The sequence below is a fragment of the Pyrus communis genome, chromosome 16 (genome assembly GCF_963583255.1).
Source record: "Pyrus communis chromosome 16, drPyrComm1.1, whole genome shotgun sequence".
NCBI classification, from domain to species: domain Eukaryota; kingdom Viridiplantae; phylum Streptophyta; class Magnoliopsida; order Rosales; family Rosaceae; genus Pyrus; species Pyrus communis.
The window spans coordinates 4,422,295-4,437,734 of NC_084818.1; the positions used below are offsets into that span (position 1 = coordinate 4,422,295).

Consider the following 15,440-nt stretch of genomic DNA (forward strand, 5'->3'; position numbering starts at 1 on the left):
TATTATAGTAATTCTCTAATCACGTTCGTTCATCGTATATCGTGCTATTATAAATTATTGTAAATTTTTTTGTTTAAAATTGAATATTAACAGTACAACAACAACAAAGCATTTTCTCACTAGATGGAGAAAATTGAATATTAACAGTATCTGACAAAAATTAATAACACAATATACGATGAATGAATATAATTGAATGATCTTCAAAATCCACACAAAGAGGATCCAAAGAAGATCATCCTTCCCTTGAATTAGTCATAAACAACACACCCGCAAGGATTCGGAGTGCTGACGTGGCCCATGAAACTTTGACAACTATGCCTCTTTGTATCAACAACGAAGAAAAACATCCCACACCCTCTGCAAACATCATCTCGGTTCTCGAAACCTTTATCTAACACGTGCCTCCTCGCCATGTCACGTGTCCAAGACAGGTGGAGCAACAAGAACACCGCCACCGACCCTCTCACACCCTCCATCCCCTATATATATATATCTATCCCAACCTAACGAACCCCATTGACTTAAAAATCAGGGTTCGACAATGGAGATCCCTCTCTGTCGCACAAAAACGCTCAACTTTCGCCCAACCATCCTCCCCACACGCACAGCCAGGGCCCCTACAACTCCCAACAGTTTAGGTTTGAGGCCTAGGACCTGGCAGAACCGTGGGGCGATCTTCAGCCAGCAAAGCTTGGACCGCAAGAAACCGGCGGTGGCGGTGAGGTGCGGGGACGTGGAATGCTCATCCGAGGTGGAAAGCGAATTGGAGGCGGAGCTGCGGCCGGAAGAAGAAGAGGAGTGGATGAGGGAAGGGAGGTGGAGCGAGAAGTGCGGAGACAGAGGAGTGGTGGAGCTTTTGGAATGTTTGGAGCGTGAAGCGATCATGGGGGAAGATGAAGGCAAAGAACCTAACGACTACCATAGAAGGGCTCAAATATTTTACAAGAGCTCTAGGGTTTTTCAGGCTCTCAAGAAACGTTCCCAATCTTGATTTTCCATTTTTAATTTGGTTTTAACTTTTAAATGCTGTGTTTAATTTGTAATCAATAATCCAACCGTCTAATGTTTGAGGCTTACCCCCCCCCCCCCCCCCCTCCTCCCACCGCTCTCCTCCCATCTTGTTTTGTGTTTTAATTTCAAGAAGTATTGTTCATACAAAGTTGTAAAAGCAAGGAAGGGTTAGAAGAGCGAAAAGCACTTCCAGAACAAATGCATTGTAAAACTATTCCGAAATAACCCAGTCTTATTCGGTATTTATCCACTAAAAGTTCATTAAAGTTCGGCAGAATTATGGATATCTTGATACAAAATTGAGGGTGGCTAGAAAGCTCCCAATTGTTTTTGTGTTTTCTAGATTATAAAAGCACTTCTTGTTCGCCACTTAGTACAACAGTTTAGGAATATTCTTTTTTAGTTAATTGTGAGGCTTACCCGTTTCTTATTCCTCTTGTGTAAATAATATTGGTTTTTAAAAAAAAAAAAAAACACTTATGGTTCAGATTGTCCCAAGTTATGTACTGCCAAGTTCTTGAGGAAGAATAACGCACTTTTGGTGCTAGGTATACTAATTTATGTCCTACCAACTTCTGCAGGATGAATCGACTCAGATTCCTAATAAAAATCTGTAAAGCATTTAATGTTTAAGCCCGAATTTTAATAACAAAATTAGTTGCGGTCCTAACGATGTTTTACAAGAAGTACTTCTCGTAAAAGCATGCCCAAGGCGTACTCAGAAACACTTGCTTCAACATCGTCAAAAGCACGTGATTCCACTGTCAAAAGCAAACCACCACAAGCTTACTTGCTTCAACATTGTCAAAAGCACTTGCTTCCACTGTCAAAAGCAAACCAACAACTAAAGCTTGCGTGCAGAATAAAAATGATTTTCGCACTCCTTTTTTCTTTATTTTTCAGTTTTCTAATTTTTAAATTGACTAAACTAAAATGAATCACGGGACAGAAAAAAGAAAAGTGCAGAAGGAGAAAACGAGAGTTGAACTCTGACGATTGAAACTAACCTCCTCCGGTAACTCACAACAAAAACAACACAAAACAACCTGAAACACCCTCCCTAGCCTGGAATAACATTCACACTAACACAGCGATATGAAATTATTAATCATCGGTGAAACGAAATAAAAGAGTCGATTCAATAAAAAGCAAACAAATTAAGCCTACCAACCCTAGAAGAAGAAAACATGATCAACGAAAGAATTATATATGCTACAATATTCTGAACCGGATCCATCCGTCCGACTAGTTCCCATTCGTCCAACTGCCCTAATCGCACAACCACGGTACAAACTGCTCGTTTTATGACTCTTATGACGTCGAAACGGCAATAAAATGTCCATGGCTCCTACAAGAATCCCTAACAGAACTTCCAACGATTATTGCAGTTTACACATGTTACATACGTTGTCATAGGTTCATCCGCACTCCGGGTCTGCATTTGGTAGTAAGTGGTCTTGCGCTGTCCGCATCGACCGCATTTGAATTGATCGGTTGTGGCTTTTGGTGCACCTCCACGCTCGCACTCAAACAATGCTTTTTGTTCAAGCTTTTGGTTCTCCTCTTGCCTCTGATCACTTGCCATTTCCGCTGTTGACAGGTCCACGAGCCTCTCTGCCTTGATATGTCCAAGCAGAACTTTTCTGCGGAAATCTGGATTCTTTTGGTCCTTCAGGTTGAAAATCAAAGATCGATACTTGGCCTTCTGGGAACCGGTGGAACCACCCCAGTTCTCAAACAGCACAGATTCCACGGTGACAGCAACTCGAATAGGATCAGCTGCATTCACCTCATCCACAAACCTTTCATCACCCTCCTCAGAAACCTTGGACAAAGCCTCATGCAGCAGTACCCTCACTTTGTCCCGAGCTGTATCATTACACTTAATCATATTGGTTAACTTTGGGGGATCAGAAGAGTTCAGTGCTGGTTTCTTCACGTCCTTCGCTACCTTTTCAACCTTCACACTCTCCACTGAAGCAGCTTTCTCAGTCTTGACAGGATTAACATTTTGAACCTTTCTTTCTGTTTTGATAGTTCCGGAACTATAAGCTTTCTCAGAGCTTGGTTTGGCATCACGATCAACCTTCTTAACCTCAACAGGTTCAGCCTTGGAAACCTTCTCAACCTTCACAGAAGATGTCTTCTGAACCTTCTCAGGCCTGGGGCTGTCGGCACGTGGAGAATCACGTTTTAGAGAGTCTATTCTTTCCAAGTTTCCATTTTTCACATTTTTCCCTACCTCGCTCATAACAATCTCTTTCCATTTCTCCAACAGGCCTGAAGCAACCGACTGTATTTTCTTTCTAGGATGTTTTGTGAGATGTCGAAGACGCTTTCCAACCTGAAAAATTACACATCAAAGGTCAGAAGAACAAGCTTCAAATCCAATTTCATGCCTTTCCAACCATGCACCATAGCAAAAGATATAGACAATGCAGCATTTTCGGGTCCTAAACGGACAAGTGCCTGGGGCGGGACATCTAGATACAGAACTTCAATTTAATCCTAAATGCAGCTATAATCTACGTCTCTAAGAACTGAAACTGCATACCATCGTTTCGGAAACAGTTGAATCCATATAAGATAAAATATCAATCTGATATCTCAAATTAGGGCAAATAATTTCCGATCTATGAATGATAAGTTCAAATTGTTATAGTCTACCAAATTTATTCGGAAAAAAAATTAAAAAAAAAAAAAAAAAAAAGACTTTCAGATGAAAAATTGATTCATGTTATCTAGATGTGAGTAATTGAATTAACAGCGGAGAATAAAATCAAATCAATATTTTGACCCAAAAAATGAAACCTAAATTCAAATTAAATTGAAATCTAAAGTCAAAATTAAATTGGGGGAAAAAGGAAAAAGGAACATACTTGGGTTGAGACGAGGATTTGATGAGTGACGGGAAAATTATTGAGCTGCTCGAAGGCATCAAGGCATTCGCTTTCCTCGGCTCCTCCGTCGCAAGATGTGGCGGCGTCCGCCGATTTCTTCACGGCGTCGAACAACTCCAGAAGATCCTTCTCCATCGCCCCCAATTCGCAATTTTTCCTCTAAATTGAATTCCAAAATCCACCCTTTGATAAGTGAATCGAAGGGGAAAAAACCCACAAAACCTAGAAATCGAATCGACGGGGAGGAGTGAGAAACTTAGATAGAGAGAGAAAGGTCGTTGGGACTGTCGAAAGTCCTCTCCTTTATTTCGCTTCCGATAAAATTTCCTCTTCTGTTTCGAGAGGCGACGTAAACGTTTAGACTAAATCCTACTGTGATCGGGAGATCAACGGCCCATGTTGTGGCACGTGCGCTTTAGGGTTCGGTTTTCCTGTTTGTTACCATTGCTCTTACTTTTGTTATGGAGTTTGGCGCGTCTGCTTACGCGCCTTCTTGAGTGTACCACCAACTACCAAAACCTAAAATTAGAAAAAGAACAGGAATCCACAGATTGAGTTCGTTACTTTCGCACGCTTTTGCCTTTCCCTTTTTATTTTGAAATATTTTTTTGTCGTATAATAAATTTTATTAAATTAGATGTTAAATTAGCTCTTAACGGAATTCAGATCATTACCGTCATACAAGGATTCAACACATTTTCACAACTGTGGTAAAATGCCACTTGCATGACGATATTAACTTTAGTAGAGAATGAATTATCCCTTATCCTCACAATGAACCTGTAATTCAAATTCATTTTTTGTAATAATCAAATACTTTTAAATTAAATAAAAAAATTGGTCTATCCAAACAAGGTCAGGTACCCAAATACAAAAATATTGCACGAGAGTCCCTTTAACTTTCCTGCTGCACTTCTCTTTTTATTTATGTCTCTTGATTTTTCTTTATTCAATCCAAAGGACAGACAAAAGAGACGAGGTGCAAGACAAAAAAAAATTAAAGAGAAGTGTGAGAATCACTTCTTATTGCATGAGTGCCGTTCTATATACAAATTAGATTTTAAAAACTCCCAAATTTCTACAGGAAAAGCTATTAAGAAGTGATTTCTCTTCAACTTCAAATCACTATGGGACACAAAAAATAAGTGATTTTCCTTAAAATGCAAATCATTTTTAACTCGATTAAAATCAGAAAAAGAAAAGTTTTTAAACACACGTCAGACAGTAATTTGTCTGTAGAAGGAATGGCTACAGAACGGCTTGTTCATTTACAAAATGTGTGAATTTCATATACTTATTTATTTTCAACAGGGTTAGGAGATCACATTCACATGCCAAACAAAACACAGCTAAAAAGAAAGTAAATAGCAAGAATACACAAACAAAGACGCCATAATTAGTAAAATAATGCAAAGAAGGGCCTTCGCATTGTAATTAACGATGATCAACACGTAATTAACGACGATCAACATGTAATTAACGACGATCAAGGGTACGAAAGTACAAGATTATTTGCATAAACTCTTCAACTGTAGTCTCATCAAAACATGATGTCCCATGGTTATATCAGTCCACAAAACAGAAACCCAAAAGTTTTACCAGAATGTTCAATTCCCTTCCTCACTTAGCTTCCGGCTCCGGCTTCTCAATAAACGTCTTCCTAATCCAATCAAACGGCTGCAAATAGAATCACAAACTATTAGACTTAATTGTTAGATCACTAACTTACAAAGGCAAAGTAACAACGATGTAAACATAGGTTCTGGGAAAGTGCAGACACACAACCAGAGCTCGGAGAAGTTAACGAAACTACCGACGGGTCGAAATTAAAGAAAATTAACAATGACAACAAGATAAATTGCATCTTGTGCACCAAAATGTAGATGGATTTCATCCAAGCATAACTCTCGTAAGCATCCACCAACACAAGTCCAACGAAATGCTGCTACGAGAGCTGATGATTTTAGTTCTTTACTTTCACACGATTATAATCATCCGCTAATGATTTCAAGTCCTTCACTTTTCATCCAAAACCTTCTTCTTTTTTTAATTCTCACACATAGCAAATGAAAACAAATCTCCAGCTGTGGTACTCGGTATCTTTTCAGCTGAAAACAGTTTTAGCGTGATTTCGAAATTATGAACCGATCAAAGTTTCAGCAACAAGCAGACTAGACTACTCAATCAGGAAACACATTCATCGGATTTTTTTATTTTTTATCAGGCACAGACATCAGAATGTGAACCCATGGAAATCAGCTGTAGTTATCAGCAATTAAAAGCAACAACACAGAAATACGGTAAAATATACAGTCCAATCCTTAGTTTTCATGCAAATGGAGTCATCATCCAAAAGGCGCTAGTCGGCCGGCTAGCAGTTTTTTTTCAATTTTAATTAAATTTCTTATATACATAAATTGTACAATTGAATATCATTATAAAGTATTAGAACTTTTTTTTTGTCACACTATAGATTTTGTTAGATTAACCATCGACATAATTTGAACTCATACAACCATGCAATAGCTTAACACTTCGACCACTGTAGTAAAATACCACTTACGTGTTGAAAACATTGATTCAAGTATCGAACAACACACTTTATTGAAAATAAAATGCATATAAAGGTTATTTATTTTTTGTTTAAACGAGACTTGCGATCTAGGATTTAGGTGGGTTAGGCAGACATCGATTTAGGTTTTTTCTTAATTTTTAAATCATTAGGAATTAATCCGACAATGACTAGCCTTCTAGTGCCTAAACAGAGCCAACACGACGCTAACCGGAAATTTTTAGATCAATGATCATCCGCAATCTTAATGCTACAATTCTTTAAAATAAAACATGGATTTCTGATAATCTTTGATCAAATTTGCACACGTGAAATGATTGATTTGATTTAAAAAAGAAGACAAAGGGCGCGATCAAACAGAGTGCATGGAAAATCGAAGTGACGGGGATGGGGATTTACAGACCTGCACGAGCCAAAGCGCACCGGTAAAGGCGGCTACGCCCCACCCGACGGCGGATTGGAGATCGGTAGTATGGGGACGAAGCCTTGGCTTCACGAACTTGATCATACTCAATTCACCTGCCATTTTCTCCGACTTTCTGTATTCTCAGCCCTAACCCTCTCAAAGTCACACAAATTAAATGAGCGAAATCTTTGTTTCTCATGTCACTGCCAGAATGTTCCCTGCATGATAAAGCTAAATCCTTCCGGTGCGGTCGGTCACTGGGATACTGTATCACTTGATCATTAATCTTCTACCGTTAGATTGTTCTGATGGTTTGTGGGACCCAGAAATAATCTCACTTAATAAACGTATCTATATTTTTTTTTTCTTTTTCATTTTTATCAGATTATTTTTAAGAAATCCAAATCCCTTCCAGATCTAATGATTATGAACTTAAGGATCAAATGATCCGGATAATTGAAATTTGATTTAACGGCTACAAACATGAAAATCCTCTAAAAGTTATAATAATTGTGATCGTTTGATTAAATTTCAATGATCCAAATCATTTAATCCTTAAGCAAAGGATCAGGGTTCATTTTTTAATCATTTTTGCTTTTTCCAATTTTTAAGGAATTGAATTGACCGTGTAAAATTCTGTTTCGAATGCGACTCTCATGGGCCAAAACTACGGAGAGAGACATGGAGTTGGGCCTATAAAACAAACACCTCAAATTGATCACATGACACCGTGAAAACATGAGCATAACCGCGTCATAGGAGTTCAGCTAAGTTCACTAGAGCAGTGTATCTCGTATGCACTCGTGTCTCTCTCATCTGCACTTAAGTTCGTGTCTCATAAGTGAAAGGTCGCAAGTTTGCCTCTCATTACAAGCTGCACCCCTTTCCGAGAATTTATGCTCGAAACCGCATTCGAAAGGAATAATCAAGAAAACCAGCTACATGTGGAGTTTGCAACATTTCAGATGCTAGATTCTTAACAGAAAAACATCTCACGCCTGATTTATCATTCAACATGTCCATGTCGATTTTCGAAACATTCTTTTCTTCTTCTCTAAGTCTCTATTTAAACTGAATTTGAAAGTTGAGTAGCGTTCTACTTGATACTATCCGGTTTGCGTCCCTTGTCCGGACCACCGATGATCCCCCATGTCTCAAACTGCCTTTGTCGAGCTCGTGCCCTCTCCTTCTCTTCATCAGATTTTGACGAGAAACAGTACGGACAAGTAACTCCGTATTCCCACTGAGGAGACTCCATATCTGCATCACTGACCGGTTGCTTACACCCATAGCATAACTTGTGAGTTCCCTGTGCTAAGCCATGCTCAACTGAGACCCTCTTGTCAAAGACGAAGCACTCTCCCTCCCACAGGCTCTCTGTCGGCGGAACTTCCTCAAGATACTTCAGAATTCCACCTTCTAGATGATAGACCTGAGAAACACAGATGTTCCAAATCAAACTATCAGCCAAGTTCGTTTTAACCTTCCCAAACTAATCCATTCCTACAGATAAGATTTGTGGCATAAAATAAATACAACTTGAAAGATATTCACCTCTTCGAAGCCTTTGCTGAGGAGAAAACTTGAAGCTTTCTCACATCTAATGCCCCCAGTACAGTACATGGCAACTTTCAGAGATGTTTTTGGTTTTGATGTATCCAGCTGATTGTTGGGGCTTCCATTTGGACTCTTGACTTGCACCTCCGGATCACCATTCTCAGGTTCGGAAGGTTGAAACTGATCGTCTACCCAAGATGGGAACTCCCGGAATGCTTTAGTACTTGGATCAACTGCTCCTTTGAACTTTCCTATTCTAGTTTCATAATTATTCCGTACATCAATAACTACCTGGATATATGCATGTGTTAGGACTGCAATGAAATGCCGGCATTCATCAAAACTTCATAAAAACACAGTAAATTCTATATACACAGTATCAAGCTGTTAAAAACATGATTTTTCCAGAATTAAAAGCGAGTCATGAAGGTCAACTTTTCTAATGCACTAGGTAGCGTTGGAAATTATACTGCTTAGTTTGCATTACACTACTCATAAATCAAATAACTGAACTCAAAAACAAAAGGACGTAACACATTCTGCATATTGATTACAGCTCAGTGACTCAAGTATAAAGAAACCAATGTAAGAAAGAAAGTACTCACCGTATCTGGATCGCTAATTAATGTATTCCAATCCCGTGGACTCACATACTTTCCGACCTTTTCAATTGGCGATACATCAGGCATTCCAAGACTAACAATCTGATTAAACATGTGCAATGAGAAAATCAGAACCAACCACCTCATAACTGATAACAACAAAATATACACCCAAGTTCGCGATCAAGTTATGTTATAACCCGTACCTCCTTCTTCAACTTGACCCTCACATGATCCCATCTGAAAGGCGCGTCTTCCCCTGCCGCCAGAGGAGAACTACTAGTGTGTCCATGATGGATGGCTTCATCCTCAGGACTCACAGGTGACTCCAATCTTCTTAGTCCCTTGAGGCGGTTATCACTCTGGATGAACTCAAGAACTTTCTCCACCGATTCTCTTGTCCCACAAATGCTCCCGTTTATCCCTTCCGGTGCAAGTATGATACCGCCTGAAACACGCTGGACATGATCAGCTTAGTAAGGTACGAACTACACAGTACATAAGCTCAGGGAGAGTAAAACAAACTCTAATCTGTAAAAGTGAAGGCTTTTGTGAATTACTATGCACAAATTAAGAATTTAAACAATAAACTGATAGAATAAAAAACGAACTTTATCGAACTATCATATGCTAATTAGCCAACAAAATTAAGATCGACATTTTCTAATCCAACAAAGCTTTAATCCCCAGTAGTCCAACGATGCATTAAGATTTGAAATTTACTTCCTTTACAGAAATTACCATAATTTAATTTAAATTTCCTGCAAATTAACCATTAACAAACTAAAAATTAAAGAAATACAGAAATGCTGATGAAATGCGGGTACCAGTTCTTCGCAGAGCTGCTTCAATGGTTGCCGCAGACGAGCATGGTCAGGAAAATCAGCGAACTTGTAGAAGGAGACCACCACGAGAATCTGCGAATCCGAGTTATCCGACCCGGGTGAGCTGGGAATCGGGACCGGACTGGTGGGCCCGGAGAAGCACCTGGAAAGCGTCATGCTTAGAGGGAAGCCGCGAGAATCGGAGACCGGAATCCTACTGGGGTTGAAGAACGGCTGAGGAGGTCGATTGGAGGGCGGCGAAATTGAAGAAGCGTGGTGGAATCTAGGGTTAGGGCTCACGGAGTGCAGTGGAGGTGACGATAGCATCCTCAGCGACAGTGATGGAGGTGACCTCCACCTTGGCATAAAGTGGGCTGGTGGAGGTAGGGCTCACGTACGGCGCTGCGCTCGTTGGGTTTCTGCATTGCTCTCGATGTGTGAATTTACAATCGTGCCCGCTGTATGGAGGGGCCACGTGGTGGGTGTATAGTGGGTTAGATGCGTGGCTCTTTCCTGCGAATTCTTCATAAAAATTGTCTTCCACTATTTCGAATAAGTGTTCAGTGCTATTGCCAGTTGTTCTGATTGGTAGTTAGTCGAGATTGGCATCGTCTGGATCTTCTTTGAGCTAAGAGTCTATACTATCCAATCAATGTGTCGTATATTCTCTCAATCAGTGTTTTAAAAATTGACTTAGACGGTAAATGCCCCTAGTGATTTAGGACAAATTGTTTTGAAAAATCAATCTGGAGCTAGACGGTCCTAGGCGACGGGCTAGGTGGCAACCTTTTTTTATAATATTTTAGGTCTCATGATGGTATACTTATGGAAATGGTGTACCTAATTTGCAAATAATGAATTGACTACAAGTTTATCCAATTGTGAAATGAATTGGAGAACTTTTGAGGGAATACATACAAAAAAAAAAAAAAAAAAAAAAAAAAAAAATTAGATACAACAACATTAAATAGTTTAGTCTATGTCAAATCCAATGCAAGGATCATAAATAAGAATAATTTAGCCTATCATCCAATAATACTCCTCATTATGATTATATGCTTACTGTTTTTAAATATTGAACTTGTTGGATGGATGTACTTTGTGAATTTTTCTACTTCTATTTTTGCATTTTGTCATTGTTTATTATCTATACAAGTATATTTTTTTGTTTAAGTGTAAATAGGCACTTATTTACAAGATATATAATAAATTTACATAAATCCACCTAGGCGCTAAATCCTTACCTGCCGCCCAACTAACATTTAATATTTTGCAGGACCTTGGTCTCAATTAGTAGGCTGTTTATCCCAAGCCAACCTTTTTTTATAATATTTTTGCTCTCATGACTTCTACAAATACATTGTACTTTGTCACACGTAAATATATATAACAAGACACAAGTACAAATAACGGTTTACTGCAATGATAAAAATAGTTATATTTATATTTGGTCCAAATTCGATCTTCATTCATTCTTTTCCCTTCTAATAACTAACTATTTAACCCTAATGCCATCACTCTACTGAAAAACTCATTTCAATAAAAATCGGAATGTCCCATTCCAAAAGATGGATTAAATTATTATGTTTTTTTTAGCCAAAATGGTATTAGAGATTGACATAACACCTCATTTTTATCCCTAAGATTAAGATTTGAAATCAAATAAATGGTCTCTTAGTTTGTCCACTATCAATCATTTTGGTCATTTCATGAAAAATCTTTGTCAAATAAGGATCAAAATGAAAAAAATACTCTCATTTTAATGAACAATTGGCCAAATTGATTTGACAAAGTTTGAGGCAATTTTTTTTTATCTTTATTTAACAGATATTTTTCACAGAATGATCAAAATGATTGACGGTGGATAAATTCAAGGACCAATTCCATCTTCTTTTTTTTTTTTAACTTTTTTTTTTCTACCCTACCCCATCTCGAACCTAGGACCTTAAACTACCCCATCCCTTTACCCACAATGATCATAAATCAGTTCTATCGATTTTAAATTTCATATATCAAAGTAAAAAGTTATACTAACATCAAATGCCTTAAATTATTAATTGATGTATTGGGAAAGATTTGAATTCTCACAAGTATAAAATCAAGTTAGTTGGTCAATAAAGTAAATGTCTTTTTATTTTTTAAGATTGTCGTACAATGATCAATGGACCAGCAAACCAAGTGGCCTCTAGAATCTAGATGAAAGGGTGGAAGTTGATTTGTCAATAAAGTAATTGTTTATGTATTTTTTAAGATTGTCGTACAATGATCAATGGACCAACAAGGTAAGTGGCCTCTAGAATATAAGATGAAAGGGTGGTGGAGTTACATTATAATACATAGTTTTCCAAAAGGAAGGGTTACATTGAGAAGCGGTGAGCCCAAGGAGTATGGTGGCAATAATTTGTATTGGGAAACTTTCGCTACCATGTTAGCAACTAGGGTTCCATTGCAACTACGTATATTTTTGTAACATTTTAATCTGCCACCTACACTTTGATATTAACTTCAAAAAGTCCAAACACGTTGCCCAATTAAAATATCCCACTTTTAGAAATTAGAAAGCTCTGTTTTTTGTGAGTTTCACGTTGTGAAAGTGTGACCACATAAATTCTATTGAGTCGAATTCTCTCCCTTCCGAATTTCCTTCCGTTCTTTCCATTTCTCTCTTACTTTCTTCTTTGTCTTTATTTCCTTATAAAAAAAATAACAAATCATGTTAACGTGGTTTAATCATGACCATTCAAGCACGAGGAAGTTGAAAAGGAGGGAATTTGGAGGGGAGAGAATCTTATTTTATAACAAGTTGTTGTATGTATATGCTTTTGGTTTTGAATGATTTTTTTGCTTTTTAATTAGTATTTTGATTTTGTAGGAGAAAGACTTATTTTAATCGTTTTAGTATGGTGCCGCATAATTGATTTGCAATGCCATATTAGAGCATGTTCAGTCATGTATAAGTTTAAGGTAGTGAATTATATGACAAAAGTACATTATTGTTGCGGAAACATGTGGACATTTTTTGTCCACAAGGCATTTGTAATATGAACGTGGCTTCTCTGCCCTTCCAGTTCTCATACACTTTCATCTCCTCCTATTTGTGCGGTCACGGTTAAGCCACATTAACATTTTATATCACTATTGCTTTTTGTCTTATTATCTCTATAAAAAAAATCAATATAAAATATTGACGTGACTTAACCGTGACCGCACAAAATAGAAAAAGATGAAAATGTATGAAAATTGGACCGGCATATAAGCTGGGTCCTTGTGTCATTACCACAAAAAGCTACAGTTTAGGGTTCAGGTGTATGAATGTCATGCAAGTTGTCATAATTTAAAGGGTAATAAATGCTTTAGTTAGGTCAGAAATGTTTTAATTGGGTTTTAATTTAATTGCGACATTTACTCTCAACATCAAAATGCGTCGCCGATAATAGACATGCGATGGGTCAATTAGCAAAGGACGTTGGTGGATGGCTACTTACCAGAGGAAGGAGTCGGTGGCGAAAGCTGGGATTTTGGGTGAGTTTCGTGCAAGAGAAAAAGGGGGCTGGAGCAGCTAGGGTTGCGAGATGAGTAAACTAGTTTTGTGATGCTAGGAGTTACTGAGAGACCATTCTTCCTCTTCAAAATCAAAAGCTCTTAAACAATTTCCAATTTGATAAGCAAGACAGGATGTGTGATTGAGGATAATTTTCAAATTTTTCTCTAAATTTTAATTAGGAACTCATTCAGATAGTCCATTAAAATGAACTTTGCATTGATGTTCTATATAAATTATTTTTTAATGTAAGCAGGATAAACTGTTTTTTAAGATGAGGTTTTGAACCCACTCCATCGTACAAATGGTCATTTACTACCGTAGTGGAAATGTGTTAAACCCTTGCAGACGTGAATTCAAAACATCATTTATTGCTAATTTAACAAAATTTAGCGGTTGACAACAAAAAAAAAAAAAAAAAAACCAGTCATCAATAATTCTTTATAAAATATCTCCTAACTACCATTTAAGTTCAATCTTTATTTTTCTCCAAAACAGAACACATTCTCCCAAAAACATATAAAGCATGAGCCTTTAACTTTAAGAATTATTCAAAAGCTTCCAACGTCTAAGATTAAAGTTGATTAGTGAAAAAAAAAATATAAAGATAACTTAATATAATCAAAGTATAGCGAGGTAGAATCTGACAAGCAGATATGCATTGAATGATTACTCGGACTTTACTACACCAAATAATATTTAAAGATAAACGCTAAGGAGAATTTTCATGAACTTTTTAAAAACTTAAAAGTAAAAGTATACATGTGCTCTTTACTTTTTCAAAATTTAACGATAATTCTTAAATCAACATTATAAAATATTATATAAAAGATATAAAATCACAAACAATTTATAAACAATTTTACTTTAAAAGAATCTTCTCAGTAATCTCATATTCAAGAGAAAGCACATAATTTGCACAACCTACAGGTGGGAAAAATAAGTTTGGCATCAATGATATAAGCTTTGCATCACTCGATGACATCACCTCAGCCTTGTAAGCATTTTTGGAACTTTCTCTCTTATAAAATTATGGGAAAGGGGGGCTTCACCTCCTTCCTTACATCTTCGAGTGAATTGCTTCCCACCTTCCTCCTCTCACATCATAAAACCATATCCCCTTCTCTCACCTCATCCAAACAAACCCCAATTCAACCAAAATATTCCATACAAAACAGAGCAAAAAAAAAGATCAGCCTAAAAGCCATCATCTTTCATGATTCACTTCCCACTCTCCAAAAGTTTGTTTGAATTTGTGTATGTAAGGAACGCTTCTGATAAGAACCGTCAAAGATAATCCGAAACGCTTTCAGTCCTTTCAGAAGCAATTCGAACAGTAGTCTATCTCATACCATAAAAGCCATGTACCCTTGATCTCTTGCGCCATCTAAGCAAAACCCATTTCAGATTTTCCCTCAAAAACACAGAGAGAGAGAGAGAGAGAGAGAGAGAGAGAGAGAGAGAGGAGTTAAAGCTAGAAACAGAGGAAAAGCAGAGCATCCTAGAACCAATGGGAACCAACCACAAGAGACTGATCGAAGAGCTACATGAAGGCCGGAAGAGGGCGGCGGAGCTTCAGATTCTGCTCCAGAATCAGTACGGAGATCGTGTCTTGGCGGAGGAGCTTTTGATGAAGATAGACACGGTATTCGCAGAGAGTCTTTCTGCTCTGACTGCTTCTGATGGCCATAACGATCACCAGTCTGCTGCTTCCGGTGAGGTTTATCAGGTCAAGCCGGAACCTTCCCAAGTGGAGCACTCGCATTGCTGTGACCGGAGCTCTGAAGATTCCGGTGAGAGTCGAAAGACTCAGGCTTTCAAGGATCGGAGAGGTTGCTACAAGAGGAGGTAATGAAGTGAAATATCTCAACCATAGATTCATATCTAAATAATTGTATGCCAATTCTCTTTTATTTGTTTAATTTCCTAGCCAGTATGATACACAGATCAGCGTTGTAATGTCAGTTACTAAAGGATTTGCAAATACCTTAGTTTTTTTTGTTTTTTGGGGAAACTTGCAAATA

The 15,440-nt window shown here is 37.8% G+C and overlaps 3 protein-coding genes and 1 long non-coding RNA gene across 4 annotated transcripts in view; 1 reads left to right on the forward strand and 3 right to left on the reverse strand.

Moving 5' to 3' along the window:
- Positions 1–2,090: 2,090 nt before the first annotated feature.
- On the reverse strand, positions 2,091–4,254 carry LOC137720033 (transcription elongation factor TFIIS-like). Its single transcript, XM_068459032.1, has 2 exons — positions 3,894–4,254; positions 2,091–3,358 (listed from the first exon to the last, which is right to left on the reverse strand). The coding sequence occupies exons 1-2, from the start codon at positions 4,047–4,049 to the stop codon at positions 2,375–2,377; spliced, it is 1,140 nt and encodes a 379-aa protein (XP_068315133.1). The 5' UTR covers positions 4,050–4,254; the 3' UTR covers positions 2,091–2,374.
- Positions 4,255–5,310: 1,056 nt separating this feature from the next.
- Positions 5,311–7,050, reverse strand: LOC137719388 (uncharacterized). The gene is made up of 2 exons (XR_011066390.1): positions 6,890–7,050; positions 5,311–5,591 (listed from the first exon to the last, which is right to left on the reverse strand). It is a non-coding gene; the product is annotated as an uncharacterized lncRNA (long non-coding RNA).
- A 531-nt stretch (positions 7,051–7,581) lies between these two features.
- Positions 7,582–10,290, reverse strand: LOC137720941 (rhodanese-like domain-containing protein 7). Its single transcript, XM_068460065.1, has 5 exons — positions 9,879–10,290; positions 9,258–9,509; positions 9,055–9,153; positions 8,447–8,740; positions 7,582–8,324 (listed from the first exon to the last, which is right to left on the reverse strand). The coding sequence occupies exons 1-5, from the start codon at positions 10,239–10,241 to the stop codon at positions 7,989–7,991; spliced, it is 1,344 nt and encodes a 447-aa protein (XP_068316166.1). The 5' UTR covers positions 10,242–10,290; the 3' UTR covers positions 7,582–7,988.
- A 4,211-nt stretch (positions 10,291–14,501) lies between these two features.
- LOC137720759 (WRKY DNA-binding transcription factor 70-like) overlaps positions 14,502–15,440 on the forward strand; it is a 3,121-nt gene continuing 2,182 nt past the window's right edge. The window contains exon 1 of the mRNA XM_068459875.1: positions 14,502–15,264. Within this exon, the coding sequence (XP_068315976.1) occupies positions 14,927–15,264 (338 nt within the window). The 5' untranslated portion in view covers positions 14,502–14,926. The remainder of the gene's footprint in view (positions 15,265–15,440) is intronic.